Source organism: Myotis nattereri (genome assembly GCF_964212035.1).
Source record: "Myotis nattereri genome assembly, chromosome: X".
NCBI classification, from domain to species: domain Eukaryota; kingdom Metazoa; phylum Chordata; class Mammalia; order Chiroptera; family Vespertilionidae; genus Myotis; species Myotis nattereri.
In genome coordinates, this window is record NC_138078.1 from 95698460 (window position 1) to 95719755 (window position 21296).

Consider the following 21296-nt stretch of genomic DNA (forward strand, 5'->3'; position numbering starts at 1 on the left):
TGGTTCGGTCATTCGGTCACTTAGTCTCCTATAATAATAAAAGCATAATATGCTAATTAGACCAGATGTCATTCTGGACATCCTTCCGGATGACCTTCCAGACAAAGCCAAGGCTGCGAGGGCTGAGGCAAGCTGCTGCAGCTGCAAGAGCCAAGCTCCTTGCATGAATTTTGTGCATTGGGCCTCTAGTTTATATATATCTATATAGATATAGATATAGATATAGATATAGATATAGATATAGATATAGATATAGATATAGATATAGATATAGATATAGATAGATATAGATATAGATATATAGATATAGATATGATACTAGAGGCCCAGTGCATGAATTCATGCATGTGTGGGGTCCCTCGGCCTGGCCCGAAATCAGAGCCAATCGGGGCAGTGGCAGATTGGCCAGGAGGAACAGACCATGGGAGGTTGTCAGGCAGGGGAGGGGCTGTGGGAGTTTGCCTAGATGGTGGGGGAGGCGCCGCAGGAGGTTGGCTGCAGGAGGTTGGCCATTGGGCCAGCTAGCTGGGGGGAAGGGGCCAAGGGAGTTTGACTGGTCTCCTTGATTGGGGCCCATGGGACTGGCAGGGGGGAAGAGCTGCAAGAGGTTGGTTGGCCAAGGGGAGGGGCCATGGGAGGTTGGGAGTGCACTGATCACCAGGGGCAGCTCCTGCATTGATCGTCTGCCCCCTGGTGGCCAGTGAATGTCATAGTGACCTGTCAAGTGGTCGTTCAGTGATTCAATGGTTTAGTCACTTAGGCGTATATATATACACATATATATACTAGTGCCCTGGTGAACAAAATTCGTGCACAGGGACGGGGGGGGGTGTTCCTCAGCCCTGCTTGCACTCTCTCCAATCTGGGACCCCTCGAAGGATGTCCTACTGCTGGTTTACATGGATCGGGCCTAAACCGGCAGTCGGACATCCCTCTCACAATCCGGGACTGCTGGCTCCTAATCATTCACCTGCCTGCCTGATTGCCCCTAACAACTCTGCCTGCCAGCCTGCTCGCCCCCAAATGCCCCGCACCAGCCTGATCACCCCCAACTACCCCCCATGCTAGTGTGCTCACCCCCAACTGCCCCCCTGCTGGCCAGCTCACTCCAAATTGCCCCCACCCCGCTGTTTTGATCACCTCCAACTGACCCCCACTGATGGCCTGCTCGCCCCCAACTGGCCCCCCTGCTGGTCTGCTTACCCCCAACGGCCCCACCCCCCATCAGCCTGATCACTCACAACTGCCATCCCATCCTGGCCTGATCACCCACAACTGCCCTCCCCTCTTGGCATCTAACCGCCTCTACCTTGGCCCCGCCACCATGGCTTTGTCCAGAAGAACGTCTGGAAGGTCTCCTGGAAGGTCTCCCAGTCTAATTAGCATATTACCCTTTTATTAGTATAGATAGAGGCCTGGTGCATGGGTGGGGGCCAGCTGGTTTGCCCTGAAAGGTGTCCCAGATCAGGGTGGGAGTCCTGCTGGGGTGCTTGGCCAGCCTGGGTGAAGAGCTGAGGGCTGTTTTCAGGCTGGCTACACCCCCTTCAGGGCAGGGGTCCCCACTGGGGTGCCTGGCCAGCCTTGGTGAGGGACTGCTGGCTGTTTTCAAGCCCCCCAGTGGGGACCCTCACCCCAAAGGGATGTGGCCAAACTGGGTGATGGGCTGAGGGCTGTTTTCAGGCTGGCCACACCCCCTTCAGGGTGGGGGTCCCTACTGGGGTGCCTGGCCAGCCTGGGTGAGGGGCTGATGGCTGTTTTCAGGCTGGCCAAGCTCCCCAGTGAGGACTCTCACCCCATGGGGGTATGGCCAGCCTTGGTGAGGGGCTGAGGGCTGTTTTACGGTTGCCCACAGCCCCTTCAGGGTGGGGGGTCCTACTGGGGTGCCTTGCCAGCCTGGGTGAGGGGCTGATGGCCGTTTACAGCCTGGCCATGCCCCCCAGTGACCCAAGCTCCCAGCCTCTCCTTTTTTTCTTTTTCTTTTTTTCAGTGCCTCCTTGAGTGGAGGCCAGGGCCAGCTGGAAGCAGGTATCTGGGATTTATTTATCTTCTATAATTGAAACTTTGTAGACTTGAGCAGAGGCCAGGGCCGACCAGGGCAGGCAGGAAGCTTGGCTTCCTCCATCACCCATGGCAACCCAAGCCTCCTGCTCGCTCCAGCTCTGTGGCTGCTGCCATCTTAGTTGGGTTAATTTAGTTGGGTTAATTTGCCTACTTTCTCCTGATTGGCTGGTGGGTGTAGTGAAGTGATGATTAATTTGCATGTTTCTCTTTTATTAGTATAGATATATAGATGTTATGCTTTGTTCCCCCTTCAGCAGGTAGAATCAAATCATTAATGGTATAGGTAAGTGGCTGCTTCATTCTGTAAATTACTTTTTGGTCAGGTTTTAACCATATTCTAATCAGATCTGTTTTCAATGGAAAAAGATTGATGTGTTTAAAAACAAATCTTGAAATGTTTGCCTCTCTTTTTTTAATGTATTTTTATTGATTTCAGAGAGGAAGGGAGAGGGAGAGAGAGATATAGAAACATCAATGATGAGAATGAATCATTGAGTGGTTGTCTCCAGCATCCCCTCTCCTGGGGATCAATCCCACAACCCGGGCATGTGCCCTTGACTGGAATTGAACCCAGAACCCTTCAGTCTGAAGGTTGACGCTCTATCCAATGAGCCAAATCAGCCAGGGCTTGCCTGTCTTTTAAAAGTATTATTTGCAAGTATCTAGGATTAATGAATATTAATAGTTCTATATGAGCCTATGGTCATTACATTAACTTTAATTTTTTTTTCTACAAATAATGGAATTTTGAAAAACGATGTGACTTTTTCCGTGTGGCCCTTCTAAAACCAATGGGGACTAATACCTTGAGTAATTATATTCATTAATTTTTTCAGGAAAAATATATATGAAGAGGTCAGCTCTGGGCCAATACAGCAAAAACAGAAAAATATACATTTTCAAAGCACAGTTAACTCTCTGGCTAAATGTGTGAAGGGAAAACCTAATTTGCCCATACTGGAAGGATGTATATTTTGAAATAAAGGCTTCTTTTGGAAACTGTGTCAAATTAGTTGGCCATGAATTGAACAAGAATAATAGGGAATGCACTTGTATAAAACCCAGCTGCTGTCTCTAATATTTGGTAATGAACTGCTTTTTGTATATGAAGATGACGACACTAACCAACTGGAAGAATGGCATGTGCTGTGAGTATGTGTCTGCAGAAGTGAGGCTGGATTATTTCAATCTTCCACACTCTAGGGCCCAGCCCCTCTTGGATCTCTTGCACATATTTCTGTAAACTAAATGTAGTCTGTGACCAAGTAACAGAGTCAAGACAACTGGCAGAGAAAAAGTTCAAATCCATGTCTTTGGTCTATTTAGTCTTGCATTCAAATACACTGAGCTAATCATTCACACATCACTGAACATCGCAAATATGTATAGTTACCAAGAGTCATAAATAATAATTTCCTCTATTATTCTGTCTTGACTACTACCCATTGCATAAAAGTTTCAGGTCATATCATCATATGACTAGGTTATGTTGAAATGTACTGGATTTGTTATAACATGGCCGATGACTTATTTTTCCAACTACTAACAATAGTTGCTTATTATAGTGCTTATTCCAGCCTGTTAGTGGTTATAGATTTTCAGGAGAGAACTTGCTAATATGTACAACCCTTTTGTTGTTCTTTATATTTAAGACAACAAGGAATATGATGCCTATCTCTCTTACACAAAAGTGGATCAAGATACTTTAGACTGTGACAATCCTGAAGAAGAGCAGTTTGCTCTTGAAATACTGCCAGATGTCCTAGAAAAACATTATGGATATAAACTATTCATCCCAGAAAGAGACCTGATTCCAAGTGGAAGTAAGTACTATCAAGTTTTGTATTTTAAAAGTTTAGTTTCCTTAGGAAGTTATACAGAGGCTTCAAACATTACAGCCAAGTATTTAGATAGTTGTTTCTCACAGGAAATTTTATTAAATTCAAATTTCTCCCCAGTGATTGTGTTCTGGCTTTTTAACATCCACATTTTAAAAGGCACTTTCACTTATATTTCAGATATAGTTTTAAGTTGTGCCTTAATAGTATATTTTATTATATTGCCTTTGTGTTCTGAGGAAATGATCCTCTTTAAAAAATAGCCTGTATAAGTCAGCTAAAGTAGTTTCAATGCATTTTTATTCCAAAGCTGGTCTTTTGTCATTGTATTTCTACATATACATACAATCATTGTCACTAATAACTCTGAATTTATGCTTTGTTATTCATTTTCAGATTTATAGAAAAATCCACTTAAATAGGTATGTGAGACCACTGGGAATTGTACTTTCACTGTATATTTAATTTATTTTTAAGAAGTTGTGGATTATGTGGGCTTGAATGATACCTTAAAATTATGTTACACATTGAAAGCTATTTTTGAGCTTTCAGAATAAATTTGGGTCCAAGTAAAAATATATACTTTGTTCAGAATGTTTACAGGGTAAAGTGTATGGGAAATACAGAAAAGCCTAAGAAATGGTCCTAGTCCTCAAAGATCTTAAAATGCCATTAAGGAAAATAAAAGTACTAAAATTAATTTGCATGTGAGTTTATGTTAATATCTTTGAGAGGGGAAAACTGAAATGTAACCAAAAGTCAGAATATGGTTACTTATATACTTTTTTTCTTTAATATATTTTTATTAATTTCAGAGAGAAAGGGAGAAATAGAAACATCAATGATGAGATAGAATCATTAATCGGTTGCCTCCTGCATGCCCCCTACTGGGGATGGAGCCCATAACCCGGGCATGTGTCCTGACTGTGAATGGAACCATGACCTCCTGTTTCATAGTTTGATGCTCAACCACTGAGCCACACCAGCTGGGTCATTTATACACTTGTGACAACATAAATAAAAGGTTATATTTTCAATACTTCACAGTATATACAATATTTTCACACACATAATTTTTTTTATTTCATTGCTACAATAACCCTATGTAGAGAGAAAGCAGGTACTGTCCTCTTACAGATGAGAAAATAAGGCCCAAAAGAATTTTCAGATTAGGCAGCTGGTAAATGTTAGAGCTGGAAATAGAGCGTAGGTATGTTTGCCTCTGGTTCTCACTTCACTAGATCATGCTATTACTCAATAATATTTATTCAGATTATCAGCAGTCCACGGTGGTCACTAAACTGACAGGAGACAAATTGAAACAACTGAGTTCTGGTCGCTCATCTGTTTTCTCAGAATGCAAATGTGTCTATGTATATATGTGCATGTGTATGTGAGTATGCACATTTACATATTCATAGAAAAGAATAAAGAAAACAGTATTTACCAGTCCATTACTTTCCTGTACCACAAATGAAAAAATTTCCCAAACTTCTTCACATGGCCCTTTGCTTTTTTCTTTCTGTAATTTTCTTCATTTTGATGAATTGACATACCACTTCTATACTGATTAAGCCTTGATGAAAATGCTGATACCTCAATCATTTTTTATTCTTCTGTATCTCTCACCCAAATCTGGTGTCTTTTGCATTTTTTCCATTCTCACTTCTACCATTCTAGCATTGGCCTTATTTACCTCATTTTTGTAATGTTGATTACTCTCTACCTTCCCTATTTGTCCTTTCATCCATCTTGTCCGACTAATATGTATATTCCCTTGATCACATCACTCCCCTATTCAACATTCTTAAATTGTTTACCATTTCCTATAAAATAAAACATAACTTTTAGCTAAACACTTCTATAGTCTGGTGTCAACTCAGATTTATTTTCCAAAATTATCTCCTACCATTTGCCCTACTTATATCTTCCACTCTAGTCAAACTGTGCCTTTGATATACCTTATGTGTCTCTGCAATGTTTTTGTTCATGTTAGTATTTTATATCTTTATAAATCCTAGTTGCCCTTCTCCATATAACTGCCTCTGTGGAAAGTCAATAATAATTTCTCTAGCCCTTCATGATGTATAATCACTTGTTTGACTATAAATTTTGTACTCTTGTGATATTTTATATTATTTTATGTACATTTCCATCTATTTATGTCAGCAAGATTGCCAGCTCCATGAGGCAAGGGACTCTATCTCATTTATCCTCATGCCTGTGTCTTCATCTTGCAGATTAGTTGAGCTCATTGGATGCTTCATAGATGCTTGTTGATTTTGCTTGAACAGTGTTGGTTTAAGACATGAGGAAATAATAAGAATAAAATATGTAAGGGTTTACATTTTTCATTTTTTTATATTTTAGTTTTCAATTATACTTTACATTCAATAATATTCTATATTAGTTTGAGGTGCACAGCATAGATTTGTGCATGTCAGTATGTGAAAGACATTTTTTTTAAAAAGTGAATATGAAAGCTACAAAGTGGTTTTCCACTGAAAGAAAAAATATTGTGAGCAATTCATAGTGATGGCATCAGTCCTTAAAACAGGCCAATGAATATAGTATTTTTATTTTTTCAGATATTTGTAAAATTAGCTACAAGGGGTTGATTAATCACTGATAATATTTTAAATACTTCTTTAATATTTTTGCTTCATTTTTAGATTACTATGTAGGTGTTTTTGGTGTGTTTTTTTTTTGCAAGAGCAAATTATTAAATGTAGAAATTCAGTAAAATCTATTTTAAAGTGGTATAGCCTAAATAACATTAAAATAACATCATTGCCAAGCAGAATTTATATTCAATGTCAAGTCATCTTGAGTAGAACTCGATGTGGTTCCAGTCTTTCTGCCTTCTTGCATTCCAAAATTGTTGGCTCCATAATAGCCAGTGTTTATAAACCCCACCAAGTGAATAGAAATGGCAGTCTTTATGTCTGAACATTTCATCATTATCTTTATTCTGAACTAGAAAATAATGCTTCACCATTATATGTTAGAAAGGGAAATGAGGACAACGTGGAACACAGGAGATCCACTTACCTGAGACTCAGTAGATGACACTTGCTTATTGTGTAAAGAAGCACCTATTTGAATATGGCTGAGAATGAGACCCAGAGAGCATAATGGGGAGAGAGATGCATCTCAAAGTTATGTCCTCTTAGTGCTCCCAGATAGTCTATTTTGATGACTTGAGAGGTCAATTGAATCAATCTGCTATGTCAATTTAGCCAAATAGGTGGTAGAATATTTTACACCTCATTGAGTCAGGTGATTGTTTGGCTGAATTGATTGAAATTAATTAGTTTTTTGCCATATCATAGACAGGTCTGAACATTCTTCTTGACCATAGGGTGTGAGGCTAATACAAGCTGTATTTCCTATCCCAAAACTACACTAGTTGAGAATATTAACAAACTATCTAAAAGATTAGAGGAGGTTGCCCTGGCCGGTTGTCTCAGTTGGTGGGAGCATCATCCCATACCAAAAGTTGGTGGGTTAAATCCCCAGTCAGAGGTAACCCATCGATGTTTCTCTTTCACATCAATGTTTCTCTCTCTTCCTCTCTCCTTACTCTCTTTCTAAAAAATTAATAAAACAAAAAAGCATCCTCGGGTGAGGATTAAAACAAAAAAGATGATAGGAGGCTATCACCTACTATACCTTGGCATTTAAATACTTTAACATAGAAACACCCAAGAAGATGCCATCAGAATGAGCAGAGAATTTATATTCCATAGCAATAATTTTAACTTTTTGAGATTACACAACCATCAGACTGAGCAGGGTCTTGGATCCTGTATACTCAGTGGTGGACAGGGAGACTCCTTTTACAAGTAAGCCATTGAGACAACTATGCAATTTTTAGATACAACCACTGGAGGGTGTTTGACTTTAATCCTTCCTTCCTGAACGGGGAAATTCATGTTCTCTGAATTCCAAGTTTGGAGTGTAACCTGCAGAAGTTTTTAAAAAGGTCCTTTGACAATTTTTCTTTTCCATCAACATTTCAGAGCTGGCTGAGCAGTCATCATGTCACGATTAACGAGTTTTTCCTTGGCATTTTTAGCATGCATTCAGGAAGTCGATGAAGTATATGAATAATATATTTGATTTACACATGAATGACAGAGTAGAACATTTTGGACTTGGTGTATGTATGTTATTAAAGAAGCTTCTGTGGTCTGTACTTGCAGTCATTGGTACAGATTTAACAGGTTATGCTATATAAATATAGACACATTCCTGTGTGTGTGTGTGGGGGGGAGGGAACTAGTTACAATATTATAAGCTATGTTTGTCCCTTGCATATCATTTAAAACATGTTGTTCCAAGACTACTCCTTCCTCAAAAAACTAGCAATGAGTCCTTTGAGGATTGTAAAAGCAAACTTTATAATATTCTTGACCTACAATAATAATTTTCTATGAATCAAATTAATGAAGTCTATGAAATAAACCCATTCATATTTAATGCCTTTAGTTTTCTTTGTACCACTCTCATAGTACTCCAATTCAAAATCATTAATACCCAAAATCATTAACCTTTCCAATGTATACAGTTTTAAAAGCACATGAATGGTGAATGGGTCTCCCTCCCTATTTCTCTCTCTCTCTCTCTCTCTCTCTCTCTCTCTCTCTCTCTCTCTCTCTCTCTCTCTCTTTCCTTCTCCCTCTCTCTCTACCAAGAGTTCTCAAATGCTTCAAAAAATCATGGCACTTTCAAAGTTGAGGTGGAAGTGTCTGTATCTTTCTCACATGGCCTACTAGGAAATTGTCCTTTGGTCATCATGAACCGGCCAAGATGTGAAGATTTGACATATTTTCTCTTAATGCTAGAACTAAAAGTCTTCAGATCTGGATATTATTTTCCTGGCAGTAACCAACCTTTCCATTCTTGGGCATGTGGCCAGGATCTTTCTTATGTTTTCTCAGGTTTGGTGCCTGAATGTGGCAAGAATTCCTACTTTCCAGTAAAAGTTTGGTCTGTCTCTTCCCAGGCTAGAAACATCTGTCCTGAGAATAAAAAAGCAACTTTGTTGCCAACAGGCATTTAAATGTCAGAAATGACAGGCAACCAAAAGAAAACCTATTTAATAAACAAAACAAAACAAAACAAAACAAAAAACCCAGCCTACTTAAAACTGCCTAGAGACACAAACTTGAGAAGTAGAGATTTTTTTCACCCCTGCAGCTGCTGGGTTTTGTGGTGTAAAGTATTCTACACAGAGCACATTGTGTTCATGGGGCCTAGTGGATCCTTGAGGAATGAACAGATGTGCTCTGAAGCTGACATGTGACCAACAGAACCCAGCTGTGCAACTGAGATCCTGAGATTGGGGACATTTTTGGATGAGTACCATTTAGGCTCTTGAGCCCATAATATCTCAGTGTTTCTGCAAAGATTTAAGAACATGAAAATATAAAAGTTTATTAAATTTGGCTGAGGGTCACTGATTAGAGGGAGAAAATAGCATTCTAAGATTGAAAATAAAAACAACCCAAAACTATAACTTTTGTTGGCCTTTAAGAAAAACAAGTCAAGTGCTTAAATGTACACATGCAATAATTTAACAATTATAAATTGAGCAAGTTCTGGCTGAATATTGTGGAAAATCTAAAGATGTCCAAGTGGACATTAAATAGAAAAAAAATCCTTCAAAGGTTTTAACCTCAATTTCCCCTTTTATTCATAGGAAGAGTATGGGGAGCTCTATGTGAGTTATTCATGAATTATTGCATCTGAGAAAGATACTAGTGAAATAAAATATTATCATACATATGGTTTATCAGCTATGTCTGTTGAAATTATATTTATGAATTTGGCTTCAAGTATCAAATTGTTTTTCCATTTGTTTTCATGTTCAATTTTTCTGAGAGTTTCTCTCAAGAATATTAGTACTCTTTCAGTAATTTAAGGAAAACATAAATAATGTCTGATTACATTCTTGATTTTTCTAGACTTTCCTCACTAGTCCAATCTTCACTTCTTTAATGCTTAGCACTAGCCATGTGATTGTGCTCACAATTAAATGACAAATGACTGGAGAATATATCTGGTGTCAGATGATCCCCAGTCACTTCTGAAGTGAAGCAAAAAAAAAAATTGTACATGGTCCTGTAGTACTCATTGCCAATAGTTCCTCTAATAGCTGGACATATTGGACACCATTCAAATAAATTATCCTCAGGGAGTAATAAAATCCTTTTCCAGACAATCTGACGTCTGTGACCTAAAAACTGTGAGGCAAGGGTAACATGTACAATCATTTAACACATTGTGTGCATTTTACTCACTGGGAAAAAAATTAGATATATCCACCGTTCCCTTTACTTTAGAGTCAAAAGAGAGGAAACTGTACTCCATTGTACACAGGAATGTACTGAAGTCAGTGGACTAAGGTGTGCCATCAAAGTTTGAGGTAAAGGAAGAATCCATTGTTTAGAATTTCAATCAGGAAATCTACTGTTTAGGTAGCACAAAGAACAGGCACCTTTGAACAAAGAAGTGTAGAACAGGATAAATGTGTCTTAACTACTAAAGGAACCACAGAAAAAACTATAATGAGCAAGTTGTCTTGTTCATATTTACTAAGATTGCACTGATTGGAATTAGCTTATCTACAACTTTCTAGGATATGAAGGTAATGGAGAAAAGTGAAGGGGAAAGACATTTTAAGAATTCTCTTTGCTACTCTCAACATTCTCTTTCTTTCAATATTCTCCAAATGTGTCCCTTTTCCTCTACTCTTGGTGAGGAAGTCAAGAGGGAAGATAAATAATTTAAAGAAGTGGCAACATTCCAGAGTACATTCTGTCCACTAACATGCTCTCCGACCCACCCACATGTTAAATGCAATAGCAAAAGTAAAGGATTCATTTCCAGAAATGTAGCCTCCAAAGTCAAAACTGTAAATAAATATAATTCCCTACAGTCACAAGGTCTCAGCAAATCCATGTTAACTATTGATTAACCTATTAATCAGAAACAAAACACCTGCCAAAATATTTATCCCAGCAAACTATCTGTGAATTATCAAGCCAAGGACTTGGCAAGGGAGGGGACATAGAAGGTTTTTGTAGGCAAAGCAATATCACACAATGTTTAGAAAGTCCCCTCCTCACTTCACACACACCTAACTAAGTAAAAATTCTGTAGCCTCAATCTCTGTGTCAGACAACATAGAAAGAATCTTACTAAAGGGAGAATCACAACCCCAAAAGGTTAAGCAGCATCAGCCAAGATAAAGAGTCAGGTTGTCAACCTGTGTAAGTCCTTCAGTAGCTTAGTATTAAACATCATTATTGAAAACGCAGATAGTATATTTAGTGAGACTACATTATAAAGTACCTCACTGTAAGCCTCTAGTTATACCAGAGACCTATTTTTCCACAAATATATAGTACTAAATCATACATTTTTCTTTGATACATTGAAAACCTATATTATTTTGCTGGTTTCTCCACACAGGTAATAGGAGGGGAGCCATCTCAGCCACTGTCAGAAACTGTCTTGGTTTTAATTCTTGGCATATTAACCCTTACGTTTTATAAGTATCATTGTTGATAGCTTATCAATTAACTAATGTTCACCAAAAATTAATGGAGTGTTATCTGTTTTGATGTATCCTGTCTCACTCCAATGATTTGTCTGTTTAACTGATAGTGATATACAGAACTACAGTTATAGGCATATAGAACTACTATTATAGGAACCTGGCAAATTAATGAATTATGTCTTTGTCTATAGTCTTTTAAAATTTTTAATGTGCTAACTGCCCCTAATAATGACCCTGACATAAGTAGAAGTGTTAACATAAAACATAATTTATAAAGTTCCTAAATGATTAGTTTAATAAATCAAACGGTTAGTAGGAAGTAGCAAGACCACATGGAAATTCATGATATACAGTGTTTTTCTCACTTGTCTTTCTGCCTATATCTGCAGCAGATTCAGAGCCTGAGATTTAGGGGTATACTGAGTTCTTTTGGAAAAGTATATACATCCCATTAGAAAAATTTATTGGGCCTGTCATTATGTCTGCTTCAATTTTGTTTCTGTATTTCTTCATATAGTATATTTTTTTGCTTTGTTAATAACTGTCCTATTTTCAACTCACTTTTATATATCTAATCCTACTTTTCTAAATAAATGCACTGGAATTTTATTCAACTATCCCTGGAAGTGATTTTAAAATTGAATTTGTTTTTGATACGGTTTTAGGTAGTCACTTTCCTTGTTTCTTACAAACACTGGTGCTACTGACATATTATTTCTTCACTTCTCTAATAGATATACATCCTAAGGACAATGCATAGTGACAGTGCATTTTTTTTTCTAAAATATTTTTTTCTAACTTCCTGTCAAAAGGAACAGTATAGATAAAAGGAAAAGATTCTTTGAAGGTGCACTTAAATGTGAAAAATGAATTTATACCAACTTAAGAAAACTTATCAAAGAGAATTTTTTTCTTTACCAAATTATGAAGATCACAAATAAGTTAAGTGTAATTAGCTTCGTTTAATGTCTGATAATCTGGTGTGGTTTCACAGCCTTGTCTAGAGAAGCAGGAGGCTATCAGACACAATCCCCTTTAGTTTATTCTGTCATTGTAAGTTACTTTAAAATTTGTGAAGAAGTAATAACCTTTAATTTAAGGAATATTATATATTTTTGTAGAAAAAAAGAGTATTTTAAGAGATTCCTGTTACTCAGTTGCTAAATTTGCCCGAATAACTCAGGGCAAGGTATAGCGGATATTCATATGTGCTGTGGATTTAATTTTTTGAGGGGCGGGCGTTTCTTTATAATTTCTTCATGATAATAAGCTTTCTAAAATGGTCTCTGGAGGTTTCTAAAACATTTCTAACAAAGCCACAGCCCATGGGTAACACCATTGCCTGTCAGAAACCACACTAGCCATGGATGACCAATATCTCAACTCAATACACCTTTTTGCTTAGTTTATTTGGATCTTTTCCAAGCCTACACACCCTGATTGATCTCTAATTCAGGAACAGCAAACTTTCTCCGTAAAGATCCAGATAGTAAATATTTTAGGCTTTGTGGGTTATATATGGTCTCTGTTACATCATATTTTTATTTTTATTCTTTTACAACACTTTAAACATGTTTAAAAATCATTCTTAGCTCACAAGCCATACAAAAGCAGAACATAATCCTGATGGATTAGGCTCCAATTCGGTCATTGGAAGCAGACATGCAACCCCGAGGTAAGGAGGAAATTATCATGGGCACTTGCTAAGTAGAAGCCAGCAACAACTCCTTGGCTAAAGATTAGCAAGTGAAAAATATTAACTCTACCTCTTGTTAATTTACTTTTTATTTTCCATGCTAGCTAAGTTCTTTTTTAGAAAGATAAAGAGAAGGAAAGAAAGACTTAGGAAGGAAGGGAAGGAGGAAGGGGCAAAGGGAGATAAGCAAGAGAGAAAAAGAGGGAAAGACAGAAACAGTGAGAAAGAAAGCAGAGTGAAAAACAGAGGGAGAGCCAGAATATGGAAGCTAGGGCACAGTCTCTTCTTTTCCTGAGAGCCAGGCAGATCTTGGAGGCACCTCCCCAGCTGCTTTCAAACACTGAGATTGCTGCCCAGCCACTGATCACCATCCCAAGAAGTGAAATGTGGGCTTCACATCTGAAAACTTCCACTTGGTTTTTCACCAAGTGAAATGGAACATGAAATTCAGGGCCCAAGCAAATCGCTCATGTTTTCTTTGGGACATTTCGACTGTGTCTACTCAGGGAAAATTTTGAGGTACTAACTGACTGATTCCAGTGCGTTTGATTAATGTATATATAGGGCAAACCAGGATAATTCAGACCTTTTTTCTTCCACAGGAGGTTTGCAGCCGGAATAATCTGGATGGTTGCCTCAACTCTCCACTAGGCTTTGCCAGTATAAGCACAGCAAGAGTAGTATGCTGGAGACAGGGACCACTCCCTCTCTCCAAGGTTTCCTTCAACACCCACACCCTGTGCAGCTGAGCATAGTGGGATCTGTCCTCACAGGCATTCATTCCTGAAGCAAAAGCAATTTCTGTCTAATGAATCTCAAAAACCTCCCCCCGGAAAAAAAAACCTAAATGTTGCATTATCCTTAGCTGTCAAATGTAAAAATATAATAGACAGGTGAAGGAATAACCGTATTAATGGGGGGAAATTATACCATGTTCAATTCCCCATTTGAGAAAGAGGATAGCGAAGCCAAAGTTAATGATTTACCAATAAAATTAATTACCATATATATGAATATTTGCTCTAATTACTGTGAAAACCTGGGTTGTGTTTTTTTCTTTAAGTGATGGATATATGTATATAATCTTTTGTTTTTAAAAGTATACTGGTAATTAAAAAGTAAATTAAACTACATCTCAACATATAGAAACAGTGCTTTCCTTGGAGGCAAGGAGATGTGATTCAGAGAGGTATAGTTTATGTTACAGAGGTTTGTACAGACAATTTAAAAAATTAAATGAAAAACTGCAATTAATGATGGAAGAACACTATTCAGAATAACTCCTTGGTAAATTATTTTTAAAGGAGTCTTCTATAAAATTAACCATTAACTCATAATTTACCTGGTAAAACTGTCTTTTCATGGACTCCTGCACTTATACCATAATTCTGGATTTGGTTTTGTGTTTTTTTGTTGTTGTTTTAAGGAAAGGTGAAAAGAATAATGGGAAAGATGCATGATAGTTTATTTTACTGTATCTTACAGATCCAACTTCTAATGATGAAGCTTCCCACATAACTTCTTTCTTTTTGGGAGCAGAAAGAAAGGAATAAAATGAAGAGTCAGAGATGTTGATGCATTGGGATAATATTTTTTCCATTTTAGTGAAACTTTCTATCTTGCCTTCCTTTCTGTTTCACCAGTTCTCTACATGATAATTACTGAGTGACAACTTTCCTGTTGCTACTTGCGTACTGTTTTTTGTTTTGTTCTTTTGTTTTATTTTTACTATTTGCAGATTTTAATGCTGATTTCTCACTGAATACACAATCTCTAAAATAAAATGCTTAAATAAAATGCTTATAATTCTTAAGAGGTTCTTTTCCCACTTAGTAGTTGCTTTATCCTCTCAGATACAGTCATTGTAACTACCGCATAAGAAAGTGCTAAAATGTATTAAGTAAAAAACCAAAACAGCAGTAACAATTAATTGAAAATGGGCAATTCTATGTGTATCTCTTTAAAAGTTCCTTGTTTATCTGTAGGGTGTGTAAAAAGTTTGCTCATTTTCACTTGTGAAAGTGTTTTTGCTGCCAAGTGGTGGAAATAAACACTGGGAAAGAGAGATAATCTGTAAAGTATGCATCTGTAAAATAAGTTTCTCTTTTCAAATGGCTTATACTGGGCTGTACACTATGCACTGGACGTGACTCTTTGAAAGCAGCCTGTAACCTTGGACAGATTTACAGTGACAAATGTTGCTATGCTTCTATAAGCACTGTTTCTGCTAGAGGACACTGCACATTAGACAAGACCTTGTGCTCTGCTTAGTAAAGACAGCTCTCTGTTGTAGCACCTGTGTCCAAGTCTCCATTTGTTAACACATGTGTGTGTTTCCCCTTTTGGCGGATAAGACTTTGGGGAGGATGCTTGCAAAAGGATTATTCCATGGTATAAATTTCAAGTTGTTTTTCTACCATGGAAAGGCCATAACATACTCACATCGCTCTCAGAATTGCTCCACAAAGGGCACTAAAACTTTCTTCTTAGTTGACTCTTCCTCGGTTCCTGATCATTCCACACCACCCCCCACTTTCAAATCCAACACTCTCTCTTCCTCTGAAAAAAGAGCAGCTGGCTCAAAATTCATGGGCACATACATACCACTTCCCTATCTCTGGATTTTAAGGGCAAAATGGAGAACGTAAAGTTTCAAGTAACAGAAAGTCTTCTGAGAAACAAGCTATTATTCCTGAAGATTTTCCACCATTTCTGTTACAGTATGTTTGAAGTAGTTCATATACATAGGTGCCCCCTTACTTGTTTTGCAGTTGAAAAATAGGGGGGAAAGCAAACAAAACCCATAAATACAAGTGACTCTTCAGTCATTAAAAAGTTCCATTTTTGCTTTCATCAACTGATTGATTGCTTGTTTACTTAGAGTATAAGCCTGGAAGCCTGCTTTAAATTAATTTATCAAATAAATAAAAATAACTGAAATATGCCTAAGCTCTGAAGAAGTCAGATTTAATATTCACCAACAAAACACCGTAAGTAATGAAGGGCAAAAAAAAAAAAATGAGTATTTTAAACATTTTTTTAATTGAGAGAAGAAGGGAGAAAGAGAAACATTGATGTGAGAGAGAAACATTGATCAGTTGCCTCTCATACATGTCCCAACCAGGGATCAAACCCACAACCTGGGTATGTGCCCTGACTGGGAATGAAACCTGCCACCTTTCGGTGTACAGGGAAATGCTGAAATGGAACAACACTGGCCAGGGCTAAGCAGGTGTTTGTTTTTGTTTGTTTGTTTGTATGTTTTTCATTTTTCTTTTTAAGAAAATGGGCTTTCTGAATGTGCAATACAACAAAAGAAAATATGATGTGCATTAGTGAAAGATTGTATCTTTACTATTCTAAAGTGCAAACCTAATGCTTTAAAAACTGGAAATGTCTTTTTTTTACTCTTTCTCTCTTTCTGTGATTTTTAGCTTACATTGAAGATCTCACAAGATGTGTTGAGCAAAGCAGAAGACTTATTATCGTGCTAACATCAAACTATATTCTCAGACGAGGATGGAGTATTTTTGAATTGGAAAGCAGACTCCATAACATGCTAGTCAGTGGGGAAATCAAAGTGATCTTGATTGAGTGTACAGAATTAAAAGGGAAGGTGAATTGCCAGGAAGTGGAATCACTAAAGCACAGCATCAAACTTCTGTCACTTATCAAGTGGAAGGGACCCAAAAGCAGCAAATTAAATTCTAAGTTTTGGAAGCACTTAGTATATGAAATGCCCATCAGGAAAAAGGAAGTACTTTCTCGATGCCAGATTCTGGACTCTGCAGAACAAGGACTTTTTGGAGAACTCCAACCTATACCCTCTATTGCCATGACCAGTACCTCAGCCTCTCTGGTATCATCTCAAGCTGATCTCCCTGAATTCCACCATTCAGATTCAATGCAAATGAGGCACTGTTGCAGAAGTTATAAACACGAGATGCCAACCACCACCTTGTCTGTACCTTCCTTAAGCAACCACCACACTTACTGTAACCTGCCTCTGAAGCTACTCAATGGACAACTACCCCTTAATAATCCCCTGAAAGATACCCAGGAATTTCATAGAAACAGTTCCATGCTACCTCTATCATCCAAAGAGCTTAGCTTCACCAGTGATATTTGGTAGTGAAGATTCTGACATACTGAGAAAAGCCATGGAAAATTTATGCTATAACAAGCATAAAGTACACCTAACATTGAGGTGCTGAAAAAGTGTTGGAAGAAAAAGGCACAGAAATTGCTTTTGTACTTCAATTTTTGTATGCATTCCCAGAATACTGGGGGAAGAAAGACCTGCTTTTGTAGTATAGTACCTTGTTCCAATTTACAGTTTTAATTTCTCCTGGAAAATGTTGCTCCTATTGTTTTAGAGTAGGTTTTATGATACCACTTGAACTGCAAGCTTAGTAGATGATCTACCTTTGACATATTTATGAATATTTCACTATCTATGTGGTATTTGAAACAGGGAAAATTTAAAGACTTTTACTGAATTTGAAAATTCTGAACTACCTTTAAGATGAAAGAAGAACTATTATAGATTAGCTGAAAATTAGTAATTATCAAGAAAGAAGTGTTGAGGCACTCAAATTGGAAGACTGCTTGCAGAGGAAGATCAGTTAATGAAAAATGTGATCGAAGCAATTAGAACTTCTTCAACGTAATGGACAATTTCTGTAGACTAAATCAATAGATCATAAAGATAGTTGTGACATAGTTTTATTAAGCAAGTACATATTCTGTAGGCAAACTTGTAGGTAAACAACATGCATTTCTTAAGCAACTGAATAGACATGTTGTCAGCTCTTTTAGAATGATTTTGAACAACCTTATGACTTTCTAGCGCCTATTTTAAAAGTTTTAAAAAATTGAAACACATTTTAAAGTGTGTATGTTATTGTTTGCTAACAAATTCACATTTGGATTCCCCCCAAATAATCTATCAACCTTCTATAAGCTTTATGAGAAGATGTGAGTATCTTCCTACTTTTATCAGTGTCATTGGAGTTTGAATTTAAATAAATACTGACTGCACATATCAGCAATACAAAAGAAGTAAAACAACAATAACCACAGATGAAGTGCTAAATAATTCAAGTTTACTGGTGGTAGAGCAGCAATTGCAGTGATTCTTATCTAAAATGTAGTTGTGAAATACACTATTCTGTACATATACAATATCTGCTTGGTGATATGTGTAAGGTTCCTGTAGAATTATCTCTATTCCTGGTGCTTCAAAGAGTATATCTTGTAGATAAACTTCTCCATCCTCACATTGTGACTGTGACTGTACTCCACCAGAAAATCCCTGTGAATAATCTAAAATATTATGAATTCTCTGTAAGGAATGTTCCCCTATTTTCATATTTGTTGTGGATTACTACTTTATATTCTTTCCAATTAATCCATTTTGGTGTGTTCTGCACCAAGATGCCCATGAGGGTCAATTGTTAACCAAGGTTGATTCTGGCATTTTGGAAATATTTCTTAAATCATGTTTTGAAAAAAAAATATAAGCAAGGACAAATGTACACAGTGTGTAAAAATTAATTTGCCCACCCATGTAGCTAAAACTCAAATGTATAAGAGAACATTAGATAATGTTTTGATTATTTTTTCAATCTCTTTATATTTTCAACTCCTGTGGTCCAAGGGTTCAAAGTACTTGCTTCTCTGTTGCTTTACTATATCAAGCTGTTAAAGAAATACATTATGCACCACGAGTATGTGAACACTTAGCAGGGGTACATGTTCATTTCACAGTGAGACAATTAGTTGTTTCTTTGAAAAGTCCTATTCAAAACATACAGGTGTTTCATACTGAGAAAGGTGATTTTGCTTCTGTAAAAACTATAGGTTTTTCAAAATGGAAATTTATTAGTACTTAACTGTTACCCAAGCGTTATCAAGTTGTATTTGCTCTCATTGTTCTTTAATGATATGTGTAATTACTAAGTTAATAACTTGCATGGAATGAGTACTATATGTTTAAGTGACCAATTGTACTTCTTATTATTTTGTTTTACACAGAAGTATAGATAAATTCAAATAGAATGTTAAGTAGTATTTTTAAACTAATAGTTCTGTATTGAGCATGCCAGTTCTGAAAATATAACATGGGTCTCTCTGCTTCCTTTATTTACAATGATTAAACGTGGGTAGCAATTTGAGTTGGCTGGCCACAATGTGTCCTTTCACAACTAGTATGTACTAAAAAACAGAGCATTCACACTTGCGGTGGTGAACTTGACAAGAAACCTTTTTCTATCATTTTCAGAAACCAGTGTATACACTATCTATAAAAGTTTATTTCTAGATAGTAATTCAAAATTTGATTTTCATCTGAGATTTTTAAAATATATAGCCCATAATGGTGTAATAAGTATTTCGTATAGAACATGATGTACTCTATCAGTTTCTTTCACAGTGAGAAAATTTTTCTTCTCAATTTTTCATTGAAAAAGATTGTGAAAATTTAGAAAAATGCTGGCACAACTATTTCCCACACATTCATAACAAATTGATTTAGCTCATTCCACCAACAGCACACATAGTTTAAACTTTAGGCTATTTTAAGGTAAAGTTTTCTAAAAAATATCTAAAATTATGAGACAAATGAGAAATTCACAACTCAATGCTCAGGGAGATGTGCAACATGTAAATGGTTTTAATTTGCCAAATACAAAATCTGGCAGGTTTGGTAATCTATGGGGCTCCAATCTAAATATTGAGACTCAAAGGTAGCTGGGTAGTTCTTAAATCGAAGTAAGAAGGCATCTCTCCTCACCCACTCTAAGCCATAATTCAATTAGTTCCAAAGCTGTTTAGCTTTCAAGTACTTTAACTTAACAAATGGGTACAAAGGCACTTAAGGAATTCTCATAAAGCTTGAATCTAGGTAGCATCATGTGAAAAGACAATACTTTGTTTGAAGATTGGTGGATAGCACCGTGGGGATTAAAATCAGGAACCAGGCTGCAATGAGAAGATAAACAGTTAAGTTGTGAAAGAGAAGTTTATGGAAGAGTTTCAAAAGGACATGCAAATAAGTAGTATCCTATAAATTAATTCTGTAACAAGTTGGAAAATGGCAAGAGTGAGAAAGAATGAAATTCTTCCAAGAGAAGGAAAGAAACTCACTGACACACTTGATAACTAAAAACCTTACAAGAGTATAGAACTCCCAGTTTCAAGCATTTACTGCCCTTTGGCACTTTTAAATAAATTGGTTGGTGTTTCCTAAAAATCAAGTAATGACCAAGGAAAATATCGTGAAAATTGTGCATATAAATCTTTACATTCTTATATTCATTTCCCAAGGCGTGGTAGTGAATTGATAAAACCAAAGTGATGTTAAGACAGAAAATAGTTCCTTAGTGACCAGTAAAGTTTGAAAACTTGTAATTTTTGTTGCTGTTTTCTGAGAGAGAATTTAATGTTGAAAATAGTCTGGCTCAAATTTCTCTATTACTCATGCATTTTTGTTCTAAGATGTTTGATAGGAGGTCTCAGTGTTGGACATTAATGCTCTCTGATGAATGTATGTGGTTGCTTGGTAAACAATAATTATTTGCTTCAAATACTTTCACTTCAAAGTTATCTTTTTTAGAACTGAAATCAGTAATAGGCAATTTAAGGTTATTCAACACTCTATATAATTCCTGTGAGATCAGAACCTATATCCATCTAAACTTGTCTTCTCAAGTGATCACTATTTTTTGATCAAACACATTTTCTCCAGATGGTACTAATGGCAATCATGAATATTTATTGAGTAGCACTGTGTAATGTCCACTACATAAAGTAGAATATAATTATTTTTAAATTGAAGTCCCTGTTTTTGAATAATTTACACATCATATGCATAAATAAAGCATTATTTGAAAACCACATTCTAGCATAGGAAAATTAATATTACATATGCAGAGTAGACAAAGGAGGTGGGATTATACACTCTTGAACAAGAGATAAGTTTGGAATTGAGGGACCAGTGGTGAAGTATGGTGCTTTCCCAATTGCAGAGAATAGCACATGTGAAGACTGATGAGAAACTAAGCAAGTCCTATTATCTGAAAACTAGAGGCCTGGTGCACAAAATTTGTGCATGGGAGGGTGTGTCCCTTAGCCC

The 21296-nt window shown here is 36.9% G+C and overlaps 1 protein-coding gene across 1 annotated transcript in view; it reads left to right on the plus strand.

Moving 5' to 3' along the window:
• IL1RAPL2 (interleukin 1 receptor accessory protein like 2) overlaps nt 1-17294 on the plus strand; it is a gene marked incomplete at its 3' end in the record, with an annotated part of 1466967 nt that extends 1449673 nt beyond the window's left edge. Inside the window, exons 10-11 of the mRNA XM_081115342.1 lie at nt 3714-3884; nt 16597-17294. Coding sequence (XP_080971468.1) covers nt 3714-3884; nt 16597-17294 — 869 coding nt within the window. The remainder of the gene's footprint in view (nt 1-3713; nt 3885-16596) is intronic.
• Nucleotides 17295-21296: the final 4002 nt, after the last annotated feature.